The sequence below is a fragment of the Aulonocara sp. 'chitande type north' Nkhata Bay genome, linkage group LG15 (genome assembly GCF_057382095.1).
Source record: "Aulonocara sp. 'chitande type north' Nkhata Bay isolate Kocher_YH1m ecotype deep benthic linkage group LG15, A_spYH_male_GT1.1, whole genome shotgun sequence".
NCBI classification, from domain to species: Eukaryota; Metazoa; Chordata; class Actinopteri; order Cichliformes; family Cichlidae; genus Aulonocara; species Aulonocara sp. 'chitande type north' Nkhata Bay.
The window spans coordinates 11,874,794-11,902,328 of NC_141358.1; the positions used below are offsets into that span (position 1 = coordinate 11,874,794).

The 27,535-nt window shown below is 40.0% G+C and overlaps 1 protein-coding gene across 12 annotated transcripts in view; it reads right to left on the reverse strand.

Moving 5' to 3' along the window:
* Positions 1-27,535, reverse strand: part of adgb (androglobin) — a 36,083-nt gene continuing 8,548 nt past the window's right edge. For 7 of the 12 annotated variants that reach the window (XM_086264179.1, XM_086264173.1, XM_086264182.1 and 4 more), the window contains 27 exons: positions 24,084-24,160; positions 23,537-23,711; positions 23,021-23,114; positions 22,401-22,551; positions 19,991-20,033; positions 18,971-19,085; positions 18,800-18,863; positions 18,571-18,666; positions 18,054-18,165; positions 17,713-17,851; positions 15,876-15,990; positions 14,846-15,013; positions 13,779-13,908; positions 13,275-13,409; positions 11,337-11,430; positions 10,543-10,674; positions 10,228-10,381; positions 9,857-10,044; positions 9,586-9,752; positions 8,580-8,731; positions 7,096-7,207; positions 4,988-5,121; positions 4,005-4,160; positions 3,784-3,862; positions 3,595-3,697; positions 777-960; positions 1-639 (listed from right to left, as the gene is read on the reverse strand). In XM_086264179.1, the coding sequence (XP_086120305.1) occupies positions 433-639; positions 777-960; positions 3,595-3,697; positions 3,784-3,862; positions 4,005-4,160; positions 4,988-5,121; positions 7,096-7,207; positions 8,580-8,731; positions 9,586-9,752; positions 9,857-10,044; positions 10,228-10,381; positions 10,543-10,674; positions 11,337-11,430; positions 13,275-13,409; positions 13,779-13,908; positions 14,846-15,013; positions 15,876-15,990; positions 17,713-17,851; positions 18,054-18,165; positions 18,571-18,666; positions 18,800-18,863; positions 18,971-19,085; positions 19,991-20,033; positions 22,401-22,551; positions 23,021-23,114; positions 23,537-23,711; positions 24,084-24,160 (3,476 nt within the window). In that variant the 3' untranslated portion in view covers positions 1-432. The remainder of the gene's footprint in view (positions 640-776; positions 961-3,594; positions 3,698-3,783; positions 3,863-4,004; positions 4,161-4,987; positions 5,122-7,095; positions 7,208-8,579; positions 8,732-9,585; positions 9,753-9,856; positions 10,045-10,227; positions 10,382-10,542; positions 10,675-11,336; positions 11,431-13,274; positions 13,410-13,778; positions 13,909-14,845; positions 15,014-15,875; positions 15,991-17,712; positions 17,852-18,053; positions 18,166-18,570; positions 18,667-18,799; positions 18,864-18,970; positions 19,086-19,990; positions 20,034-22,400; positions 22,552-23,020; positions 23,115-23,536; positions 23,712-24,083; positions 24,161-27,535) is intronic. The other 5 variants (XM_086264178.1, XM_086264174.1, XM_086264177.1 and 2 more) reach the window with 5 other exon arrangements.

Here is a 27,535-nt window from a genome sequence, read left to right on the forward strand (position 1 = left end):
GAATTTGAAACGTGTTTTATTCTTGTGTAGAGCAAAGAGAAAACATGGACAGTGAACATTCACTTTAGATTCAAATGAATAAAAACTACAAATCCTGCTTTCATAGCTATTAATGAACAGTATAGGTAAAGAACACATTAAATATCTCATGGGATATGATCTAAATATTATAATTGTGTGAACATCTTTGTTAAACTACTATCAAACTAGAACATTTAATAAACACTATAGTTAGAGCAACTAGTTGTTTCAAAGTTAAAGGTGTAGTGAAAAGGCGAACGCACTGAATCGTGAACAAATAAACTTCCCATCTGATGTTGTTTCGTAAGGCGCACGTAAACAGTGCTGGGACACAATGACGATAATTCAGTGTGACTACTTCTGAGATGTCTACTGAGGAGAATTGAGACTGGATGTTGGTGCTAAAGACTATCATTTCTTCTTGCCAGCTTTCTTGTCTTGCTTGTTGGGTGGCTGTGCGGAAGCAGAGGTGAAGGCTGCTTGTTTTTCCAGAGCTGCGGACTGGGCCTCCTCCAGAGCCTCCTTCTCTTCTTGTTCCTTTTTGATGCTTGCGCGATGACGGCTATTAAATGCTTCGCACGTATTGTGAAAGTTCTTACAGCGCTGCTCAAAGGCTGCCTGGAGACAAGAGAAATGGCAGCGAGAAAGTAGTTAAAGAATTAGAGGGAAAGGCAGCTGACTCCTTTTAACTTTGATAGCCACAGTGGCTCATTTCTTTCTGTTTCATTACATTCTTCTCCCTCTCTGTCCCTTACCTGCATGTTTTGATACATCTCCAGCTGACATTTCATTAGCTCCTTCCTTTTGAACGCCTCCTGTTTTCTGCACTCCAACACATGCTCTCGGACCAACCGGTAAGTCTGGATCTTTTCAGTGCGCTCCCTCTGCTGGGCCTCTTCTATGTATGAGTCCATCACCACTGGAGAATCCTTTTGGTGTCTACATGTATGCACAAGAACTAAATGTATACGGTGTGCACAGCATTTTTCTGTCACATGAATGTATACCCATCTAATGAGAATGAATAGAAATCTGAAGATATGTTCAAGTACTTTGTACTATAGCACAGTGTCATTACATGCACTGTAGCTACTGTGTCAGGATCAGGTGTTAAACAAATTTTTGGAGAGGGAAACTGAGGATATAGACACGCCTGTGTGTACACAAGTGTGAATCTTGATGTGCCTGACACCCTTTAATAAACTTAACACATCTCTTTCTCTGCTCATATTGCAGGCCAGTGTCGACAGCCACCATTAGCTGGACACACGTGTTGGCACGCACATGCGCACGCTCACAGCAGGAGAGGATGGAGAGGTGATGGGAGAGGGGCACATCTCATTGGAGTAACGAGCTCATAGTGTCCCTGAAATAGCTCTCTAATTAAAAGACCCAAATATCATCTCATTTATCCTGGAGAGGGATGGACAGAGGGAGAGATGGAGGGAGGGAACAAGAGATGGTGTCAGGGAGAGTAATGGGAAACCCAGGGGGGACTGTGGAGGGAGATTCTTCCCTTTAAAACTCTTACTCTGACAATACAGTCACACACAGGACATAGACCAATTTGGAAAGCCATTGGCTAGTCTGTTGGCTTAACCTTTGGTGCTCAACGTGGAATTTGGGGGGGATTATGGTGAAACTGTTTCCTAACTATACTCGATCAGTTTACACTGTACAGTATGTATCTATATGCAACCAAGGTTAAGTGAAATGTGATTGGTCAATTGCTAAGCGACTTATACGAAAACCAAAAAGCCCTTTCCCTATTGATGCTCAAAATTAAGTGCAAATAGTTGTTTACGATGGGTACACATAGATGGGCAGCAAACTCATAGTTGCTTGTAATCCTAGATGTGCATTGATATCAAAGATATTTAAAAATTAATCTCTTGGTAATCGTCATGAATTGCAGGTTAAAGGACCCAAATGTATACTCTGGAGGCAGAGGGATAAAACAGAAGGTAAGCCTTTGTTTCACAGTTCAAACTAACAATGAAAACTAGAAACCCAAACTCTAAATTAGCCCAGCAGATCACAGAAAGAAAACACACGGGGAAGTTAACACGAAGACAGAATTATTTATACACATGGGGAGAGCAGGCAAGGAAAGACAGCTGAGGAAAGCTAGACACAGTTGTACACAATCAAGACAATGAGGTTGGGGGAAAAGTAAAACGGGAAATAACTAAGAGTCACTAATCACAAACAGACTCCATAAACAGTAACTAGAACTCAAATGCAACAAGAACAAGAACAAGGCACAAAAAGCACAAATCAACCAAACATAAAACCCCTGAAGATGACGAAGAACTCGAAATTCTAAGTTAAGGACACAGGGAAGGTTAAATAACACAGAATATAAGGAGGAAAAATATGCTAACTAGCCTTTAAAGGAAACCAGAGTAACATTAAAGTAGAAATCAGAACCAAAGATTAACCCACACAATAATGCCAGCCTCAAAATATAGAAATCAGAACCTAAAATATAAACAACAACAAAAATGTAGCTGCAGTAAAAACTCTCGGTGACTGTTACTGTCAGTCCTTCAGTAACTGATGTCAGTAGTGGAGCTGCTGTATTGTCATTCTGAGGGCTGAGGCACATTTAGCTGTGCTGTTAGAAACTGAAGTCAGCTATATAAAAGGAGGAATGGCAGGCTCACAAATGTTACATTTGTGTATATTTTTAATGCATGAATAGCCTGTAAATCCAAATGTTTAGAGATTTCAAAACAATAAACTACTTACTGTTTTTGCTGTGTCATGTACTAATCACCCTGATGTTCAGAGTACCCACTCAAATCAAGTTACTATCAAACACTAGAATATGAATGATTAAGTGCAAAGCTATCAATTCATCCATATTCCTAACTATTTATCCTATTTAGGGCTGCGGGTTAGAATTTAGAATCACCAGTTAACCTGAGATGCATGTCTTTGGTCTATGGGGGGAAGTCCAAGTACCCAGAATAAACCCAGACAGAGAAGGGAGAGTTTAAAAGGATAAAGAAGAAATAAACAGCAAAATAATATAATGCTTATTATGTAAATAATTTCATTACATTCTTAAAAATGAAAGGTACAGCTTAAAAAACATTATGCCAGTAGCCGTACTAAATAGCATCCACCTTGCTTGAAGTCCTTGCATTGCCCTTTCAGGCCCTGTTAAGTATACAATGTAACACTGCTGTTCACACTGGACCAATGAGAGCAAAGGTCATAAAGACAGGAAATTACTAATAATGTTCTGCAGATATTGTATGAACCAATCTGTTCCTGAGAACAAGAACACCGACATATTCACCAACCTTCCAGCTCTTAATTCAGGTCCACAAATCTACATTAGGTAACTAGACTGCATCCTGCATATTAGCCACAGGACCTCAACAGGGGGAGGAAAATGCAAGCATCTGTTTTAAAATACAATGAGATGATGTAACTTTCTTTGTTGGCTGTGTATCATTTCCCATCTATATCGTCTAAGCTTGCATGCTGGGACAAGCTGAACAATCAAATAGATAGTGAAAGAGTGAAAAGGGACAGAGACGGAAAAGTATAGCAATGGAGAACCTGGTAAAGTGACTGTAGTCCATGTGAGGAAAGGAGCAGGGGGTGTCAGTCAACTTCTGATTGGATGCACTCTGAGAGATGTCTTGACCAGGTCTTGAAGCATCTATAAAAGTACCAATAGGACAAGCTCACATTACCATAAACCATATGAGTTCACATAAATATGTTTCCATTTTTAAAGATTCATACCATTGTTTTCCTCTGTAGCAGCATCACCACACTCTTTTTGCTGCACTTGTTTAAGAAAATGGAGACGAGACTGAAAAGCCTAAAAGCAAGACATAGTAAATCATTCTGTCTGAAGCGTATGTTTCAGTGTAGCCCACTTAAATAAATACATAAAAATAAATAAATTAGAGTACATTATATATTCTAAAAGAAGACAGAATATATTAAATTAAAAGGGTTACCTTGGCAGAGCGTCCCGGCTCGGCCATTTCCCATGCTTTTTTAATGGTTTTAATCTGGTCTATTCTTTCTGTGTCTCTCTTAACGTCGATGCCTTTTGCTTTGCTGTTGTCCGTGACAACACGTAGCATCCAGTTTGGTTTAGTTAGGTCAAGGCTCTGCACAGACATTTGCACACAGAGTGCAAAGAACCCACAGAAAAAAAATAACACATGCTGAGACACACAAACACTAGAGCGGAAGGTCGGTTTGCTAAAGTGCGCATGTCTACTTCAAACTTAGTTTTTTTGCCTTTGTTTTACACAACAGATAACTTTTAGTTTATTTGGAGATCGCTTAGTGTCTTTTCTCCATTAAAGTTGCACTTACCATCAAATTTTAAATGAAAAACGAAGGAGGTCAGTATTAGAAAAACGTTTAAATGTCACCGTGCTTAATGTGTGAATTTAATGTGTGGCACAGCTTTGATCAAAATGCTGCTATTATGTGGATCATAGGTTTATTGAGTGGTTCTGACTGATGAACCAAGTTCTTATCTGAGACTATTATTCACACTCACCATGCAGATTATGTTATCATGAATGGTGAATGTGTTTCAGACATCCTGTATACAGGCAGGCCAGAGATTTGGTTCACCCTGATATGCATTGCCTAGCATTTCATAGCTGGATGAACATCTTTGGAGAGACGTGAACTACACTGTCAAAACAAATGCCTCCATCCTGTACTCCTCAAGCTACAACAAGACCTCTGTGACATATCTTAGCACCTTCTCTTAACTTAAAAGTCGCTGTGAAAAATACATTTAGGTAAACATGGCCTTCAATCTGAGTGGGTGACTGTATAAACATGGGTATATACATGTGAATGCATGCATATACCTTTCTATAAGCGCTTTTATATTTCTACTCCTTATGTGCAGTTGACAGACTTGCAGAGTTGCGGTGTTTTGTCTTTCCTGTACCATACTGTTGTAATACATTACCGTTTCATTAGCGACAGCTGGCTTCCCCTTGTCTCCTTTGGTTTTGCGCTGGGTTTTGGTTGCATCAGACTTGAGGCCATCACGATTTGGTGTGCTAGTGGTAGATGAACGCTTTACATCCTCAAGCTTATTTACTGCATTATGAAGCAGAGATTAAGAACATTAACATTTTCTGTTGTCTTCAGAAAACCTGCTGTGCATTTAGCTTCATAAATACTTTAACTACGGTGTTCACTTTACATTAGATCTAGATTTAAGTTATTTAATGTCCTTATTGGGAAATGCTAAAATTTTAGATTTTTAAAAAAAAATTCTAATGTGAAATGTTAGAATGCTTCAGTTTTGAATGCATGCCATGTCTATAGACATTCAACAGTATCAGATATTCACATTCTACTTAAACAATTAAAGATGGGGACTGCCACACAAACAGCAAAGGTGCTGTGCGGCTGAATGTATGCTAGATGGCACTGTTGCACTTTAAAAACTGAGTCAGATTCAATCCCCAGCTTAGATGAAGTATTAACTATGAGTCTCACTTCTCTGATATAAAGGCGTAATAATCCATCATTTAGCTGACACCCTGCCATTCTGCCTGAAGAGCTTTGGTGAATACTCAATGACTTACTCCTATCTCAAGACATAAAAAAAAAAAAAAATCAATGCTAAAACTGGATGTAAATATCAATCTGTGCTGTTGGAATTTATCCCAAAAGGATCCTGAAAACTGATTTAAGTTGGACATGCTTGAAGAAATTGTAAGAAAAGACTGTTGTGTGTTCTCATGGTAACGGTGCAAAGAACTGAGGCTGACTCCTCCAACAGTAGGACTTTAGGCAAATATGTGAAAATGTGCATGCATTCAAAAACATAAGCAGTGCAGTTTTTGTGTTAACTACAGATTGTTAAACAGCTTGTTAAAGAGGTTTTGAGGCTTGGCGTGCCATGTAGTGCGTGCGTATCCATGTAGCATGCAGGGAGCATGATCAAGGGCAGAGGCTCACCACTGAGACGGAGTTAAACTGGATGAAATTAATTCACTTTCCTGCTGAGATATTTCCCAGGACACCAGGGGGCAAGAGCCTGCTTCATTTGACATCCCACTGACCCATTTTCATAAGCTTAGGGAAAACATAGACGGTTTTGTATGGACACTGGCATATAGATAGATATGTGGGCTAATGTGAGCATAAACTGGCAAAAAAAATCTTAACATGCAGGAAAAACGACATTTAAAAAGACAGAAAAACACTGTCTATTTATGGCAGTCTCAAATGACAGTGTTCATTTTACACACTGACACGCACACACACCCAAACACACATGTCACCTGTAGATTTCATATCATGCAAATGGAATAACTGAATGGTTAAGTACGGGGAACCTTGGCATCAGCTCTGGTGAAAACACAACAGAAATTCGGTGATAGCAAGCTTGCTTTCCTCTCCAGGCATTCATGCACGCTCTCCCCATGCAGCAACCCGTTCAAATCAGCATCGACAGATGCTGCGATTATTTTATCCCCTTCAATTTTTTATTTTTTTTTAAGAAGCTTCAACCAATTTCAAAGACGTGATTTTTCAATTGATCCAATTTGTATAGCATGATTAAAGGCAGAGAACCAAGAGCTGGTGGCAGAGGACGGGATTACTGCCACAGCCAGCGACCACTGGGCACAAGAAATCACACTCTATGATCTGCAAAAGCAGCTGCATTCATTTGGCTTTCATTACAGTTGTGATTACAGGCCCATGGCAAGTGGAAGCAAAGAATAAACTGTGCCTGCCTTGGCCCCTGACACTGCCTACTGAGTATCACTCACATTTCAGACTGAACACAAAATAAACTGTGCGAAAACAAACATTAAGGGCTTAGTAGAAAATCCATTCAGAACCAAGTGCTTAAATGCTGACAAAGTTTTGATAGAATAATAAAAATGAACTGCTTTATGGCCCATTACAGTCCTATCTGTGAGAAGATTCATGGCACTATAGTGAACAATCCAATCATATGTGTATGTTTTCCAGGAAAAAGATGCAAACAGGGTTTCTTTCCTGGCTGCCCCCTTGGAAACTGATGTGGTAATAGTAAATGCCTTGAGTATGTACCTCTTGTCTCATTGTTCTCCAAGTCTTTGACTGAACAAGCAAAAGCCAACTGGGATTCACTCAGATTCCAAGTCTTATAAAGCACCTCTGCCTGCACCACGTACTTGTGAACCTGTGAAACATGGATGAACAATGTAAAACACCTGCATCAGAGTACAATATAACGCATTACACACATACAAAAAAAGGCATATACGACATGATTTATGCAGGAATCAAAACTATGAACTAAAGCCAACACAACCTGACAATATACTATAAACATCTGCATCAGTGTTCATGACACAGGGAGACAAAAAAGACCTAGAACCCACTTTGCTGCTGTGGTAAACAATTAAAGTGCATGTTCACCACAAAAACTAAGTGAAGGCAGAGGGCTGGTTAGCCAAGGTTATCTCACGTAACACCCACGTCCATCACACTGAACAGAAAGGACAGAATTCAGACAAAATTCCAAGAAGTAAATCAAGCGTATAAAGAAACAGAAAAAGCACTACAAAAAATAAAAGTGGCATATATTTAATTTTTTTCCCATTCGCTTACATATATCTTTGAGTCCCCCCCCAACTCACCCTACACAAGTCTTTACAATTATTCCACCATTACGATGCATCATTGTGTGTGTTGTGAGTCCCTGTGGCAAACAACGCCACTCTATTCACTCACCCTCTGCTTTAAGTCTTTATCTGCTCTAAGCTCTAATCAATAGCTGCTATCAGTGTCATCCGACATTATCTGTCTTAGTGCTACTGACTCACTGTGTTCCCAAAAAAGATTTAAAAACACACGTGGCGTATCCGAAGCGAACGTCTTAACAGGTCTGTAAAAATACATGTTTTTGTAGCCTTAATTCACTGCTTTAACTGCGGCATTAACTGTGTGTATTTGTAAAAATTTGCTGTGTGTATTTGTGAGTATTTGCTGAGGAAAAGCAACTATTATTCACCAGATGCATCACTGTAAAAAAAATCACCACAGAAAAGAATGAATAATAATAATAATAATGAATGACAATAACTATTTTTCATTTTCCACTGTATGCCTGTGCATGTGAATATGTGATGATACACACCTACAGAGCATAACATATGCTTTTGCAACCCTTAAACTAAGACAACAGGTGTGTTAGATGGGGGGTCTTCAGACATTACAGTGAGTCATAAATCATGCACAAATCATGGCTCCCTGACAAGCACTGATAAGTCAGACAGTAAAAAAACAACACCCCTCCAGTTTCTGCTACGCTCCTCTTCTTGTCAAATTGTGTCTCTGAGAATGTGAGTGTGGGTGAGACTAAATTTGCGTGTGTGTGTGTGTGTGTGTGTGTGTGTGTGTGTGTGTGTGTGTGTGTGTGCTTACAGGCGTAATCTGGCAGAAAAAAATGATATCAACAGGCAGCAAGCACGTGGGTGAGAGAGACAGAGAGGGAAAGTGAGATGCCCATGAAAGTGAGAATAGTTAAGTGTTTGAGCAATAGCAGATACCACGCAGACAGTTGTCAGTGATACCATAGTCTCTGTGGGAGGCTGGTACTGGTCAGATGAGGAGATAGATTTTTTAACTGCGCTGTCTTCCCCTTCATTTTGCTGGAAAGTGTTCTCCGAAGGAGACTGCTCCTGTTTATTTTCTTCGGTGTCTGTAACAGAAAGAGAAATCTATTAATGCTGATAAAAGACAAGAATAATAAATATACTAGGAAACATTTTATAAACACTCTAGCATCTGGTCCAAATAAGTGCAAAATTCTAAAGCTCTTCTCCTATTATTTTAACATTTAAAATTAACTCTGAATAACAGGTAGAGTTCCAGCACATTAAGAACGCTTGCTCGTGCTTTCCGAAGTGGTTCAAGGGCGGTTTTGTGTACAATTTGGTTTTAAAATGAGCATACAACAGCAGAGCTTTCTCTCAGCATATGAGAGAACAAAAAGTGCCACATTTAAAATGTTTTCTGCAAAACGAAAATCATACTCAAAAGGTCGGGAGGAACATGGAACTCTTTTAAGAAGGATTTTGTAGAAATTGCTGGCCAGCTGTGGATTGTTGGACAGCTAGAAGATGAAAAGAAAAACGAAATAAAAGAGTAGGAGGAAAGATAATCCTCTTTTTTTTTTTTAAGTGCAGCATATGTTTAAAACCCCCCAAACCCTAATATTAGCAGTGTTGACTGCTGAATCCGTTTTAACATTAGTAGCATACCACCTTCCTCATAAATTTGACGTGTCTTGTGTGTGATTGTCTTACACTACACTACAAATGTTACTGTAAGCAGAATAAAGATTCAGGTTTGCTGTTGGCAGACTGCAGTAGCTCTCACCAATTAAAACTGCAAGGTGGAATTTCAAGAACTACTGAACAACTACGGTCACAAAAATTTACTGAAAGAAACAGTAAAACTGTGAGACAGTTAAATTGGTTTCATATGTCGAGTGTTAAATTATGAAACACAGATCATCACAAGCTTTGGTTACTGCACCCAATGACACCTCACCTTTGTTCACCAGGAAGAAAAAAACAGGAATCACCACATGGCCCTTCCCGGTTTTGCCAGCTACTTGTTTCTCATGGTCCAGAATGGATAGACGTATCAATACATCTGGGTGGGAAGTCTGAAGCTGAACGGTTGCTACAGTGTCTGTTGTTACATGTACTCTGTAACTATAAAACATTTCACATTATAGCATTAAATTCTCAGAGCATCCCTGCTTTTTCCATTTTATTAACATTAAAAAACAACACTGTATGCCATATAATTCTCTTACCAACAAATGAGATTTTTGTTATTTGGAATGTAATAATCCCGTAATTCCTCTACTGAGAATTCACTAACTGGGGTGTCGCGGGACAGCTTTGGAAGTGGTTCCTTTGAGCCGATCAAGCACATCCTCCACTTTGCACCAGAAGGGGGTAATTCAGGTGTGATAGCTTCTGCTACAAAGGTATAACCAAGCTGGGCCAGGGGATAGAAAGTTCATCATAAAATTATAATTTTATTTTAGAAGGGAGGTATATTGGAAAGAAAATATCAATACCAAATACTATAATAAAGAGTTTTAAAAGGATTTTTCTATATATAATACTAGAAAAGTTCAAAAAAAGCACCACGCAAAAAATTCATGTTATATCCACACACCTTATTGGGTTGATAGACATGGGGTGCTACTCTGTTGAAGACCGTGTTTACCTCCTCTCCTGTGTCATTATTTATGACGTGCAGGAGACAATTAGGGATTGGAGAGTAGACCTTTGGTATCACCAGCACCTCCTCAGAAACCAGGAAAATCTCTCTGTGAACCAGTAAAAAGATCAAGCCGATAATATATCAATATATATAATATATCTAGCACGGCTAGGTAGCAAGGTTATAAGAGGACATCATGCATTTCCACCAGGGTTTTCCAAGACAGCCTAGGAATTCTCTTTCACTGAGTTTATAATGTTCTCTGACCTAAAGACCAAGACCCATGAGTTGGCTGTGTCTGGAAGAGAGACAGTGTAATCAGCAAAGGCGATTTTAGTCGATTCATCTCGTAGACATGGGTAGAGGTCCGCTTTCCTCTTAGAATTGTTGATGATATGCCTGTGCAAGAAACAGAAAGTTCAGAGCACATTTAGAAATTTCAGCTTAAGCAAAAACTATGTCATGAATACAGTTTTAATTTAAGTAGTTAATTTAAGTATTCATTACAAAGTCCCAGAAAACAATCTATGCCTCTTTCATAAGAAAGAACCAGGATGCACTTTGCTTTTCAGTATGATCTTTGACTTAAGTGATTATTTATGTCAGCTAAGAAAACCACCTCTTCATCCGCCGTACACACATTGACCGAGCTTTTATTGCTCATGCACACACACATGCATCCCCAGGCAGCAGGTCATTCGGCAGACGCTGGTAGCTGATTGGAACGGGGAGAGTATAAACAGCAGATGGTACCACTGGGAAAAGATGGAACACAATGTGGAAAATGCTCCCTGCATGTCCCCCACAGGCTGCCACAACCAGGAGAGGGAGCAGATTCTGGACATGCAGTGCAACAGAGAGGCTAAACGCATGCCATGCAATATACACAGCATTGGCACTGGAACGCATTTGCAGCGCTTTCATATACTTTCAAATATTTGTGTTGACAAAAAAACCCACTACGATTGCTAGACTCACCATGTAAGCGCACACAGTCAGTATATTTTTATTACTTAGTCACCTCTGTCATACACTTTGATAGACCTCAGTTGTTCATTTACCTCAGCAAGAAAGCTGCATGTTTGTGTGCATCACATTCAATTGTCGACCACACGGATGAAAGGATCTTGGACGCATTGAGGTTCTCCTTCGTTCCTGAACGACATGAGCACACGCACAGAAAAGTAGCCTCCATTAAAGATGAAAGAAAAACCCATGTTGCTGTCAAACGCATGAAAAAATCATTGAAGTTGACCTAGTTCAGAGTGGGAAGCAGATATTGCAAAGTGCATTTTTACTTCATCCAGCGATAGGCTGATAGGAGAAGATTATTCTCACCTTGACACTTAATTTTCACACTCATCTCACCTGAGAGGTAAGCCCTCTGACAGAACGCAATTTTTGACAAGAAATCCTGCATACTTGCAAGTATGCATGTATTAGTAAATGTGTGCGTGTGCACAGAAATGCTCAGAAGAGATTGTTTAATGCTGTATTTTTTTTTCACATATTCACATGTGGCAAAAGGTATCCCCAGTTTTTCCCGCCACACATCCTTGCCCTCAGCTCTCTTTTCTAAGTGGCACTTCAAACTGACCAGCATAATGTAAGACTGGCAAATGAGATTTACAAATGGAGCTAACAGAGTGGAAGAAAATAAAGCAAAAGCAGTGCGCATAAATACCGGGGAACTACTGAGGTGCTTGAAGGGGACCATGTCATTAACAAGTACTATCCTGGGCAATGTGGACATTGTGGCATGTTTTGAGTGAATGGTTTTTTAAAGTGCTGTTAGACAGTCAGTATCACGCTGAGTGGAACTCTAAAGGCTGCACTTTGTGCTTTGATTTGAAAGAACTTAACTATGTTAGGCCAATTTCATAAAAAAGTCAAGCTGTTCAGTGTGTGCATGTACATGTGCTCATACTAATGTCACACGACCACCAGCATAATAATTTCGAGATGCCGGCAGACTGACTCTAATGATGTGGGTATTTTAGATGTCTGAGATGCTCAAGCTACATTTTCAAGCCATGGGAAATTAGGCACTCTCTCATTTCTGGTGTATTACAGTGCTGCTTTAGGCAAACCCCACACTAATGAAACTGTCCATACCCCCATATGTACAAGTTACTCAGAGGGGTCACAGTGTCATGTGTTGTTGCCTGGAGAAGGCACAGCAATAAACAGAGGATGGCTGTGCAGTACATCGCCTTCAGCGATTCCTTGGGAATCAACAAACAGTGATGGACCTTCACATTAAGACGATTACTGTTACATTATCTCTAAAAACACATCCAAATATTTTCACTAAAACTGAGGGAAATTTCTAATTTACCAGAAAACTGTTCAAAAGCAACACTGATACTAAAACAGTATATTATTCCAAAGCCAGACTGGAATAGCTGCACAACACTGTCTCTATGTAATCTCTCATTTTTCCTAGAAAGTGTCCACTGCTTCCCCGTCTTCTCTTCCCTATCTTTCTGTTGATGTCACTAATGAACATCAGTCAGTGATGCAGGAACGCTGTTTGCACATGTATATGATGCGCATGTTTCCTCTCGTCTGTGTATCCCCGATGTGGTTAGCCTCCATCGGTCAGGATTTATTAGTAAGAGTGGCAGTCTCATCAATACATATTTGCGTTGCTGCTCAGGAGCTCGATGTACGCCAGCAGGCTAAATTATACAGTGAATGCAGAACTAACAGGTGTTTTGTGTGTGAGGGGTTTTTTGGATAATAAATCTAGGAATGAAAAACAGGCCATCCTGTGTTTTTGTGGGTCTTTTTGCACATTTTCTATTTTTACTTAAATTTCTGTAGTTGCTGTGTCTCTCTTCTCCTTCACAGAGCACAGAAAATAAAGTATTCACTGGCGCTGTCTACTCAAAAGCCAGTATTTTTTATTATTGATTTGAAAGATGAGCTTTGAATCACACCACTTTCCTTGAAATATTATATTCTCTGTGTGTGCGCGTGTACATTCAGTTGTTTACCAGGTTTTGAGGCATCAAGGATCTCGCGCACTAAGTGCCCTCTGAATCCAGCCTGCAGAACGGTCACTGCCTTGACCTCTCTGTCTGTTGGCTCCCTGTCTCTCCACATTTCTGGGGGCTCCAAATCTGCATTTACTTAACAAACAGAATGAGGGCATAAAACAGCAAATTGTGGGTGAATATGAATTAATGAAAAGAGCGACACTGCATGTAAACAAAGACACATTTATTAATATTCTTTTGATTTAATGTGTAGTTGCAATCTTATGATATTTCTAATGTGAACAATTACTTAGGATGAGTCAGTGCCCTAAAGTGTTTAAAGCTACTGAGTTTAGTACACATATATAAATATATATATATATATGTATATATATTTAGTATATATATTTAGGTATACAGACTTTTATAAGCTTAGCACAACTGATTACATCTATGAGCTTCTAATGTTATGTATATAACATGATAGCATACAATATCTCCAAACAAATAAGTGGCACCTACATATAGGGGGGTATTCTTCAGGGAACAGTGAAGGGTCAGCAGTGAGAGCTTGTACAGCAAACTGCTCGTCTGCTTTCAGCTTCCTCCCCAGAGCCTCACGCAGCATGTGGTAAACTGCCAAGTTAAACACCTACAAACACCAGAACACATGCAGTCATGGTAAAAAGAAAACACACCTTCTGTCAATTCTAAGGTTTTACATACCAGGACATAACAAGCAAGCAAGCCTGAGCAGGTCTTAAAATCACCTAAATACAACCTGAGATGAACACCAATATATGGCATATTACAATGTGTCATTACAATGTGTCATTTATTTAAAATATAGGAGTGTGTGAAAAACCAAGTACACCTTTACTGCTTCCATTTGAATTAGGAGGGTAGGTAGCAGCCAGGACCTGCTAATCAAATAGACTTAATTAATTGATCATCAGCAAATGTGACCATTTGGGTGTGTGTAACACAAGGCCAAGGAGGAAAGACAGCAGCAATGACCAAATTAAAGAGGATGTACGGTCATTTTGTTGTGGTTGCACATTTTGCAAAATTGTAACTATGTGAATCCATAGCTCCTATGACCAATAGCCTTTCATGTGTAGGAGGGTTGTTAGACCCCACATCAGTCATTACCACTACCTAAATTCTTTAAATGAAAACCTTTTCTTCCATTGGTATCTTTGTAAGGCTTGTGAAAAATGCATTCGGTTCCAAGTAAAAGACACCACAGTCGCATAAATATGGACTCCATTGAGGCAATTCAGAAATTCTGACCAGTCAGAAATGATTATTCCTCAGAGCTATTGTAAATCAATGTCAATTAAGCAACACTAATTTTCTATAACAGCCAAACATATTTGTTCAATAATAAATTAAGTTTCTGGTCATTCAAAGTCATAAATCAATGTAATTTATCTAATCTAAATTAAAGACATGGCCTAACAACTGTAAAACGAATTTTTCAACATATAGATTTAGCAGCTGTCAACTGTCAATGACTTGCCAAAGGTATAAAGGATGCTGAGCTATGCACTCTACATAGAATCTGTGTGTACCTATGAGCAAACTACCTTGCAGTGCTCCCATTTTTCCTGGGTGGTGCTGATGTTTCTGGGACAGTGAGTTTCTTCCAGACCCTTTCTTAGTGCTGGCTGCTGCTGCTTATCACTAAAAGAAGCCACCAATCTGGACAGGGCCCTAAAGATGGAAGAGGCCTGCTCAGTGAAATGGGCACTTTCCTATTAAAAGAGAAGAACAGTTGGGAGGCATCTCAGTTTTATTTAGTGTTGGGAGTTTACACAGACAGAAAGTAAACAAGGACAGTGTATCATGCTACAATCTGGTGCACTTCCATGGTGATCAAATCAGAATTGCTTATAGAACATTTGCTATATGCACATAAACAGTGATGGGCTAAGGCTACACAATCGACAAAAGAAAGATGAAAAATATAAATTCAGCTATACAAAGGTAAGAGAAAATGTGTGAGAGCAGAGTCACTAACATGATGTGATTTTTTAAATTGAAGCTGGAGTAAGCCCAGTTTCAAAATGCCACAGTGAGGAGATTGCAACAAGGGCAATGTTATCCTCTTTGTCACTATGTTCCAAAAAGCTCTGCTTTTAAAAAAAAAAAAAAATGTCATGAGGTAGGATAAAAAGCACATATTCTCTTTAGTTTCCCTTTATTTTATTCTGTTCCAGTGATTTCACCACAAAATATCATGACAGATGTGCTTAAATTGAACACCATGAGGGCTAGTTTCTCCATGTGTTTAACCACCCCTTATATTTCTTAGTCAGTATGCGCCCCTTTGACCCTTTCTATTTACATATACTGTATCATCAAAGCGATCACTTCTATTTTTGTGAAAATTTTCCTGGAGATAAAAAAGAAAGAAAGAAAGAAAGAAAGAAAGAAAGAAAGAAAGAAAGCCATTTACATGTCAAATCTTATATCAGAAATGTGAATGTGCATCTATTTAGTAGCAGCATGTGGCAGAATACGGCTGCAGGATAATATTCTGAAAGGAGCGCCACCGCTCAGAAAGCCACCCATTTACTACAATGGAATTACCATCATTGTCATAAATAAAGGCACCTTTGTAAGGTGTGGCATGATGGTTTCTTCTTCTCCAAAGATAAATGGTGTCTTGCTGCAGAGGTGGACATGGTAACCCAATGCTGCATTTATGTGGATGCACAGCACATGCCGCCTGATGGGAAGAGCACAAAAAAAAATTTGCATTCTGAAAGCAATCACTCATTCATTGCACTTTCCTAAAACCTGTGGTTTCCAGCCTATTTGGCTTGTGACCTTCAGTCTGTCCACACCGGGCCTGACGTGTTGCCATTAGTTCAACCACAGAGTGACGTTTCCTTCTTAGATTCAACTATAAAACTATCTAGGATAAAGAAATCAAAAGAAAATCAAACTATTTGTGTAGAATCACCAACTATTTTTGTCCTACAACCACATTTCAAAAAAAATGTGTTTCTGCATTTTGTTTTTATTTACATTTTGCTGTATTTAACAATTAAAGCTACTGACAGAGAACGTGAATAGCACTCATTAACTAGTTACAATGTGATGGTCTGGTGCAAAAACGTGGGTCCTGTAATTCATGCAGTTGTTAACAGAAGCTACAAAATCAAAGAGAAATTCCTTTTCTTTTTTTTGCATTAGAGGAGCTATGTTCCTGTCAAATAATACTGACTAGGTCAGACAGTCAGATGTGCAGTAGCCTAATGTCCTCTCCACCAAATACCAAACTGAGTTCACAAGGCCTGGTCAGGCATGAGAGAGTGGAGCTCCACTTTCTTGGCCCCATTAGCTTTACATAATTTAGCCATTACAGCCCTAACTAGATGGATGAGCACTGAGGCAGAGCTGGGCTAGTACTGTGGAAACATTCAAAAGGGAAATAAATGTGAGCGAGACAAAAGAAGATAAGGCGTATGGGAGAGAAGACAGTGAGAAGAAACTAAAACAGAAACTGAGACAAAAGAGACTTAAAAACAAGATTATAATGGAAAAAAACCTCTTTAACATTAACAGATTAGCACAGATCAGCATGTGAATGGCGAGACCATAAAGTTTAACATATGAAAATGGGCATACAAAGAGAGCTTTAAAATGATTGCTGCCCAGAAGCAAGATCAGATATTATGTCTTGGAGAGCTAATACTATGAGGTTTATGGGCATGGTTAGTTGAGTGCTATGTGTGTGATTATGGCTCAGTGGTAATTGCACTCCTCCATACCTGCACCTGACCCCAGAAACTAGGCCCTCTGCTTCTAGGCCAAGTCACACCCAATAATAGAGACTAGGACAGATGCTTTTTACTGCTTTTCAGAGCATCTGAGGTAGGCAAGATATCCTCTGCAGGGTACCCTCTGCAGGATGCTCTACAGCTATGCAGAACAGATCTTTGCTCAGCTGTATAAATCCCAACAAGTGTGAAACATGAACATTTTCTTTTCTTTGTCAAAAGATCTCACAGGTGCTGTACAAAAAAGGAAAAATTCACCATTATTAGAACAAGTTCCCGTGATGACAATTACATACCGCTTAGGGTAATTTAGGATTATGAGAGTAAATGTGAAGGAGGAGAATTGAAGTGTTAAGAAATGCTAAAACAGCTGATTTTTTGTTTCAATACATAACTTGACAATGAAGTCAGAAGATAAGGTTTAAAGCTACATAAGGATGAGATTAGAATGGATACAATTGTAATGCTTTTACTTAGTATTGTGTGTTGAGTGTAATGTGTTATTAGGAAATCATAGCATCACCAAAATCCTAGGCAAAAGAAACAATGGAGCATAATAAGTACAGTACGATGATACTACAAAGGCATTGCTGCAAATTTAATCTAAGACTATCATTTTGATCAAAATACTCTACAGTTCTTAATATAAATCAGTGCTGTCCTACCCCGAGGGCAAGTTTAACACAGCTGCCTTTGTGGAGGTGGTCTTGATGGAGAGAACTGGCAGCTGAGACTGCAGACTTGTCCAGGAGTGTGGCACGGCGATGAGAACTGCAGACCTACGTGCTGCTGACATTTCCTGTTCTGTGAAAGTGGAGTAAAAAAATAAATGCACTGGTGGCACTCTGCAGGGAACAAAATTACAGTGGTTTCACAAAATAAAAATAAAAATAACCCAAAATGTAGATTAAATATGTCTTTGATGCACGGTTTGTACCTGCGAGGAAAGTTAGTGTTTGTGTTTCCATGTATGTGTGTCTGTGTCTGTGCACTGATAAGCCCTTACTCTCCTCAGCTGCATGTCCCCAGAGAAGAAGAGAAGAGAAGCTGATGAGGATCTGGGAAGGTTGCAGGCTGTCCACACACAGGTAATAAGTGCCTCTCACCTCTGGACACTGCTGGAAGAAACACAAACACGGAGAAGGACAAGTGGAAGAGAGAAAGAGCAGAAAGCCGTCGGGAGACATGGAAGATAAACTAATAGAACGGTGGCTTAGTGGAGGAGCAGTTGAAGGAAAATTCAGAGAAGAGAAGGGAGCATGGTTGCAGTGGGGGATTCAAATAAACAGAAGTAAAAACAAAAAACAGGTGGAGGCTTCATAGTTGGCACCTAAATGAGAGATACAGAGACAAAGACTTAAGTAATGTCAGAAAAAGCAGCTGCTGAGAAAGGCAAAGCAGGAGACAAAGAGAGGGGAAGACTGACAGAGACCAAAAGGGTCAGAAAGTATGAATTTCAGAATAACAAGTCGAGACAATTCTTAGTATGCATATTGGAGTGTTGCTGTTGTTTACATGCTTACTTCAGGGCTTGCTACAGCAAGGGATCCGGAGCTAAGTGTCTGTGTGGATGATCCACTGCATTTGACGGCTACTGTTGTTTTGGAGAGGACAGTATTCTGCAGATAAAACCAGCTTAGTTAATCACAATATGTCCCGTACAATTACTAATTGTATGTCAAAGCACATTCAGTTACGTGGGAAAATAAAACCAAAGTTTAGTCCCGTAGATAGAACTTGCACAGTCTGTACCTTAAAATGTGATTTCTGAATATGATGCTGGTAAGTCTGTGGCTTATGAAACACCAAGAGAGTCCTGAAATTAGAATACAAATAACCCCGCTTACTTTATTTTATTTTTTAGCATGAGCGATTATGATATTAATCAGAACCTATTTCTGCATGTATGTATATGTGTCTCACTGAAAGCATTTATCAAAGTCCTCCAGGTCAACCCAGGTCTTCTGTAGGACTGGCTTGTTAGTCGCATAGTAGGATTCCTCAGTTACAGGCTCTTTGATTTCAGTTTGGGGCCTATCTGCAAATAAAGTTTAAATTGAACATAAGGTGGCACCGTTCCTGAGTAATAATACATTTATATACATGCATTTTCTTGTGTTAGTCATTTGGTATAACGTAGTATGCATGTAGAATATAGACACCTAGCTGAAAGTGGAGCCACTGGGTAAAATTCTTGATATCCTCTTTGTCAAAATTCAGTAACTAAACGCTTTTCCTTTTGTGACTCATAGCAAGTTATCCTAGACTCAAATCATTATCTTAAACACAGCGAGCCGAATTGGCCAAACTCCCACATAATGGCACAGTGTAAGCGCACATGCACATCCTCACTCCCACTCACCGACTCCCACTATCTCAATGCATCTCATAGACATATGCACACATCCCCAAAAAACACACCCATGCACACCCATACACATACAAACAGTCTGCCCCCGAGCTCTACTTAAAGCGAGAGTCTGATCAGAAAGCTGAGGTGGCGAGGGCCACCGTCTCTGCTGTTGAGCAATGGTGGTCCGTTAACTCAAACTGCAGGTGTTACTAAGCAACTAAACGGGGGCAGAGAGGAGGCAGGGAATTGGCCGGTTGTCACAAAGCATAATTTCAGTCCTATCTTTTTCAAAACGTCTCGACCAACCGCTACAAGCACGGAGAGGACGATGGTTGGATTGGAGGCAAGAGATAAAAATACGTCTAATTACATTAATTGGGACTATGATGCACGGATGCCGTTCGAGTCAAACAGTAATGAAGACCTCCATAACATATGTCAACTGCATAAAAAATCCAGAAAAAACTGAAAATAAGGGGCATTTGTTATTTGTGGCAGTCTAATATTTGACCTCGGGTAAAGCCATCTTATGTTGGGATTCAAAGACAGCTCGCATTAGGGGCCTGGTGTTGCAAAGGAACAGCTTTTACCATTGGAGATGTCATCACTGTTCTTCTTGTCCTCTGCAGTAACCTAAAGGGACAACGAGAGAGTGAAAAAAGAGAAAGTGAGAGAGGCATGAACTGTGTGTTGCTGACAGAGTAGCACTGGCAGAGATACGCCTCCACCCTCTAGTGATTCCATGCCAGCTGTGGTGTTGGGCCATTCTCACCCAACACTGAGACACGGTTTAATGTGACAGGGTCTGCCCCTCCCCCTGCTAAAAACACCAACAGGGAATACCAGCTCTAATTTACCCCGACTGTCAGTGACAGATGAGGAGTTATAATGTTGTTTAGTGTGTTGCTTCTCTGAGAGGGGATTTACTAAACAGTCCTGATGTCATGCTTATCTGGCCAGCACAATAAAGAAACATAGCTAATTAGTTATTATCATATGCTTCAAGTAGCATTATGTTTGGTGTGAGCAAGAAGGAAGATGCTGCGGTCTTTAAAAGAGCATTAGAGCTATCAAAGAGAAGTGCAAGAATTAGTACACCAATATCAGCTGGCTCCAACTTTCCTCCAGCCTCCCCACCTCCTTAAAAGAATTTTTTTTTAAAAATGTATTTCAAACAATGCTCCCCTCTGGGAAAATTCTGGTGAACGTCCAACAGTTTACTCAGCTCTGAAGAAGAATTATATATCTTCATGTCGTGTAACTTCAAAGCAACCCCTGCCAAGACTCTCTGATGAGTCAGAGTGAGTGTGTGTGTCTCTGTATGTGAGTCACCGCATATTTGAATAAGTACCCAGAGACCCAGACAGACGGAAAGAGGCATTGTGATTGGGAGGCACACTTGACCTCCTCTTCATCACTGTATAGCAACACTTTCCTGCTGCAAAAATGTCAGCGCGTATGTCAACGTGTCTTGTGTGCATAAAACTTTAAGCTTTCGAGCTCCAGTCTGTGGTAGGTCCTGTTCACTGACAGCACGGCACTTTGGTGCGCTGCTTGTTTTACCTGTGTAGACTAAGGAGATATTGAGACAGACACAATTTACACACAGGGCTCCTAGGAGTTTAGCTGCTGCTTTTGGCTTTTCAGCAATTTTCCACAAAAGAAATCACAGTCATGATGGGAGAAAGATGGCATTATCAAAAGCCACCCCACCGTTTTATTTTTGCACAGACAAATTAAAGCATTTCCAATGTACTCTTAACTAATTTAACATTCTCCCCCTGAGATAAACTGTAATTAGTGATGCAAACTGAAACTATGCAGGTGCTTGGTTGTTTAATGACTACCATACTCATATTAGAAGTTGAAACATAATGCTCTAACCCACACTACGGTTGAGAGAGTGGGGCATTTAGGGTATTACGCACATCATGTGAAGGCACCTTCTTCTCTCATAGAAATATAGAGCTGGATCAAAAAAAAAACCAAAAGAAAAAACCCCTCTCATGTCATTTATAGTCTGTCAACACGTGACCCTGCCATGTGCTTGTCAAGAGCAGGAACACACACTTTAGATAAATGTGGCCCATGTGACACACACACACACACGCCTGCACACACATCAAACGACACATCAAATTAGCATGTCCACACTGCCCTAACCTAACCGCTCTATAACTGGTCACAGTTACACAAGAGGGCGATTAATATGAACTCTATTTTTTCCCCTATGCTAGGAGTGAAGTGTAATAATGAAGCCCCCAGGAGACGCAGACACTGATGGCTCATCATCTAATTGCGCTGCTTTTTTCATCAGCACAGTACATGACCTCTCCCTGCATGAAACCCACGCATTCAGCTCACCACCACCACACACCAGAGATTCTCTCTTCCCCGCTTCCCAGTTTCTTGCCCCGCTTTCATCTATTTCAGTGCAAATGTGACTCTGTTTATATTTTCTTATTTTTTTTAGTTCCCCTAAAAAAATTTTAATTGAACAATAGAGTTGTCCACCCTTTTTTTTAGTCTTTGTTATCTTTGTTTCTGCCCTCTTCTCTTTGTCTGCATGTGTCTGCTACAATGAATCCCCACCCCCTGTTATTTCCCTTTTCTAGCTGGTTCTCTCTTTAGTGCAGATGTGCCCCTGGTCAGTAGTGGCCTGGCTGGGAGACAACAGAAGTGACTTTGAGACTGGGGGATGGCAGCCGTGTTGTCACTGACACACAGAACTACTCTGAATAGCCTTTGACCGCATACATGCAGGGCAGAGAGACGAGTGAGGCAACAGGAAAGCAATGAAATGAAGACATGACAAAGGGCAACAAATCTTTTTGCAGAAATAAAATAATGTCTTCATTCATTCCTTTTTTGGCATTCCAACAGGTCACAGATGCTTAAATTCTATTTGAGGGATAACAGCGGTTCTACAACGATGCTTTGTTTGCAAATATTTGTGAAATCTGAAAATATTTCGCCCTCGTGGACCATAATGCTATATACCTCCATTTTGTCAGTGCAGTTTGGTGAGTTAGTGGTGCATTCAGCCGCGTCAAGCTCAAGGCCTTCTTGACATTCAGTCTCCTCTTCCTCAGTAATGGAGACCAGAGGGGATCTGTGGGAACACTTCCTGGGAGTGTTTTGCTTGGTCTCTCTGACACATAAAGACACGTATTCAAGCACCAAGTTGTGTGCAAATGTAACATATCATAATCATACCATGCACAGATCTCATTGCATTCTATAATCTGCCATTTTTCTTTGTTGATACAAAAATATATAGTATTACGGTAGCAAAAGGAGCAAATCTCTAATCTTTACTCCACTGTGGGTTGTAAAACACAAAAGCAAAATTCCCATAGTTCACATTTCTCAATTACTACGAATGCATTCATAACAGAGAGTCGAGATGGTGGTTAAGTAAGATCGTAAAAAAAAAACAGGTGATAATGGTGTATTATGATAATGGTGATGTACTTTGTTGACCTCCATATGGAAGCTGTTATCATGCTTTCCTTTTTCTATAAAGAGGTCAGGCTCAGGTTACCTATAGACTACTGAAAGACATCAGAAAGGAGAGAAGAAAATGTTATTTATAAATTTATCAGTTTCAGTGTACGCACGGCTCTGGAACTGAGCCCCCGCTGCTCCTGGTACGGTAGGAGAGAAAAGGGCTGGCAACCTCAATGAACTGCTCTGGTTTTGACAAAGGGATCTCTACAAAAAAAGGGAGAGAAAAAAAACCTTTACATATCATGCCAGCACCGATTTTTCACACTCTGACTCTTTTTACTTCATTTTCTGTTTTTCACTCAGAGATCAGCTGATGTCAGATATACCTGAGCCAGCAGCTATTTTCAAAACTGAAATAATGTAGCTGCCCTACTCCTATTTTCATTTCAGCATGCGGTGCTGCATGCCCTCTCTAGTGCAGGTTCTAAATCTCCTGCATTAACACTCACTTTTCGTTGGAGTCATATTTATTTATGACATTCACCTACACGCTATCGCATAATTTGTGCTTTTCTATTTGTTTGATATCCTCCCCTGCATACTCCTCCTGATTCTCCTTCACCGCCTTTTTTCCAAACTTAATTTTAACATCTTTCATTTCCTGTTTCAATCTTCCTCTAACTTACTCTTTGGTTCAGCAGTGACCAAGATCTCCTTGGGCTGACGGATGAGTTTCCAACGGGGCACAGGTGGAGGTTTGGGTGGTGACTCTAGCGGGCATGCGCGGGTACGAGTCAACAGGACAGCATGGCTGTGTAGCAAGGAGAGGCCATAACGACGTAGAAATTCAGAGGAATTAGCCTGCATAACCGACACACATACACAGAAATCATGCATGCAGGAGTCAACCATTAATATTTAAAAAATACTCTGGCAGATAATTAGAAACTGTTCTCCAATCAGGTTTAGGGGTGTATATAGTAAACATTTTTTTAATCTTTAACACCCACTGCATTTTAACAATATTGTGTGATTATCTAAGGTGTTAGTTTAAAAACATAGCGACATATTAGCATGGAGGACAGAATCATTCAGGCAATAAGTTCAGACACATCTGCCAAAATACATGAAAATACTTTCATAGTTCCAAAAGTCTGAAGACTAAAAATTGCACATTATGAGTCAACATATATACGTGGTCAACATTTTAGGAGGAATATTAAAAAGACATACCATTTGGCGAAACCCAAAGGAACCGTTATGTAGTTGAAAAGGGTAGCAGGCAGCACAAACCACTATGTCAGGATCTGCTGAGAAACACACGCAATGAAGAATAACAGGTACAGTTAAACTGCATTGTCATAAGTGTTAATATACAACTAATTTTAGACTAAATGTGATTGATTCTAAATAGTAACATCAATATAGTGAAAGCGCCACACAACAATTAAATTAAATCCAACAAAAGAGAAAGCAGAGCTGACAAAAAATACCATACACAAAATAGCTTCCTACAACCTGTTTCACACCCCCTGCCTGGAATGGGGGTCGTACAGGCAGTTTGTGGTACGCTTTGGCTTTGTCCCAGTTTGCTGCTGGTTCGCGGCAGCACCTGCTCACCAACACCTCTAAGGGGAGGGGGTCAATATGTGTACATGTGTCTTTATGTCTTTCTATGTGTCATTAGTGGGTCGGTGAGTGTAGGGCTGGTTATCGTCACTGATTTCTATAATCGATTCGATTCCGATTCACAAGGTCCCGATTCGATTCAATTTTGATTCAGACTGTTAGAAATATTATAATTCTGATCATTTATCAGTACATATCCATATTTTTATATCTATGTATAAAAACAAAGCTGACACGTGTGAGACTTCATCACAGCAGATGCCTTTGTGTCAAAGTAACTGAGGATAAAACACAGAAAAACATGAAGGAAATTTCCCTGGTCTGGCTTTTTATAGCAGATAACCCCCTTAAAAATATTCTGCAGTGCATCAAAAACAGAAGAAAACCATGAATCAACATATGAACATTACCTGATGCTGCTGAAGTGAAGCAGAGCGAAGTTACAGAGGTTTTATTAGAGACACAGCCAAGCGTTTTGCAATTTGCCATGATTTTACAAAGTTTAAATTTCTTTGGTATTAAACAGTCAAAATTAGGCTTTCTTGTTGGAAAAAGAAAAAAAAACAACAGGCCGATAGCACTGTACACAACACTAGACTGATGTTTAATAAGCAAGTGAATAATGAAGAAAACAGAGATTTGAGATGGCAAACTATTCTATTCAGTACAATGAGAGAGAGAAAGAGCTGTGCAGGAAGTGTGATTTTATCGTGTGTTTAAACAGCAAAAGCAAGAGGGAATTAATGACAATGTTTATTAAATGTGAAGTGTAGCTTTGATCTTCTTTTGCTGCTGGTGACGTGAATTTTGGTCAGAGAGTGACGAAACCTGTCGGCATCAGAATCTCTGAGATGTCAGCTTTCACCACCCGATGGCGTGTCTGTTTATGTGCTGTTGGGTGCACGATCCGTGTTTACATCTTTGTGCCGAATGTGTTTACCTGCTCTCAAATAGTTTTGTGAGCTTTAACCTGAGATTCTGGCGTTTCTGGCAAAATACATTTATATTTAAAAATCGATTCAGGATTTAATTAATCAATATCACGTTATTCAAGCTAAAATCGATTTGAATCGGAAAATAATTTTTTAAACCTACTGCTAGGTGAGAGTGAGTGAGCGAACGGCCTGTATGAGTGTGTGTGTGCATGGCTGGAGCTCGCTGAGCCTTTGCCCCTGTGGGACATGGTCAACGCTCCCCACTGGAGGCTTCTCTGTTTGTTGGTTCCACGGTGCATGGCTGGATGTTCTGGTGTGGTCGTTGGCCGACTTCCTGGCTTGGACCTCCTCCTTGGGACCTGGATCTCAACTCGTGCAAGGGTGGCCCGCCTCTAGCAGGGTCAACTTCCCGTTGCCTCTGGTCCTCTCACCCTTTGGTCGTGTGGCCTTCCTCCGGGGATGTCGCAGAGAAGTGTGACCTTAAGTCTACGGTACTCTTGGGAGCTGTGGATTGCACGGTTGTCCTGGTATCAAGCCAGTCTGCCTCTGGCTCCTGGGGGCGTTATTGCGGCTTTACACCTTCACTATCAAGTACATCTGAGACAAAGACACAGATACTCCCACCCTCTCTCTCTCACATTCACACTATAAGAAGATTGTTGACCTATATATCTGTGTATTTTCTAATTTTTGTGTTCCACGTGCTGTATGTTTGTTTTTTCTTAGAGGTGCAGCAGTTGGCGATACATTGTGTATTTCTATTTGCACTCTATCCTTTTATTACATTTACCCCTATTTTCCCAGACTAGAAAGATTACATTAAAAAACACTATTGTCCTCCACGGGTATAAACAATGAGGCTATATTTAGGTTCTTTAGGGAGTTCTTCCCCCTTTAGTGCATCTTAAAAGTATATCATATAAGAGCACATGGGCCAGGAGACATGGAAAATCAATTTGGCCGACCATGGTGAAGAGTGATGGGAACACCGCCAGGCTAATATAAAGGCTACACATTAAAAATTGAAAAGAGAAGTTGTTGTCACATTGACTACTAATTTCTGCATTTCACTGGAATTTCACAGTAAGCACCAAAACAGCGAAATAGAAGAAACGTGTAGGGTCTTTTAGTGTTTGCATACGTAGAAAAGGACAATGCAGCAGATTTCCCTCAAGCAGAAAATGTTTTGTGAAGTAATACCACCTTCACATGCATGACATCACATTATGTTAATATGCAACACTTGAGTTATTCCAAACAAGTGAGACTGTAGCAGAGCACAGGGAACAGTCTACTGTCAGAAAGAGCAGGTGGGTGAATGTGAGAGCAAAACAAAGATAGATTTTAATTTATATAGAAGTTGAAAATAGCAAAACATCACAAAAGGATTTCTGAATTCAATACTCTGAATATTACATATGCAGGTTTTAATACAAGAGGAAGCTTTTCTTCCACATAATTACCTCATAATTACCTGTTTTGCCCCTTCACCTTTAATATGCAACACCAAGACCTTAGCTAATTTATCCACGCAATTAGCATTTTGAGCAAAGCATTTAAATGAACTGTACAGCCTTAAAAAGCATTGTATTTCTGCTATGGCCTGAAACAACTCCAAGCAACAAATACATTTGTGAGGACGTTTCACTTTTATCTTCCCACAGTTGACCGGGGAAGCTCTCCTGCCCTGCGGGAGCACCAAATAATTTACCCTTCTAAAGCTCCCTCTGCTGGTTTATTCATGGTCCACCATACACACATTAACCCTCTGCACTCCATAATATATGGGCGGCAGACCTCACAAAAGACAGGAAGTTATTCTTGATGTAACATGAAAGAGGCCCCAGGGCTGACAACGGAGTTCAGAAAGTTTGGCATTTTGAAGTACAGCAAAGTAGTGACTTTAGGTCTTAAGCCTGTCCTGTCCTAAAGTAAATCCCTAGACCAAAACTGTGATTGCTACAAGTTGGATTTCTTTAGCTCTATAAGCATTAACTCTATACTTGTGAACTTTTAAGCAGGACCTCCGTATTTAAATTAAGCAGACCTTCCTCTACCTCTCTACCAAGTTTCACGTAATTCAGTTTTGTCCTTTTTATGTCATTGTGGTGAGAAACAGAC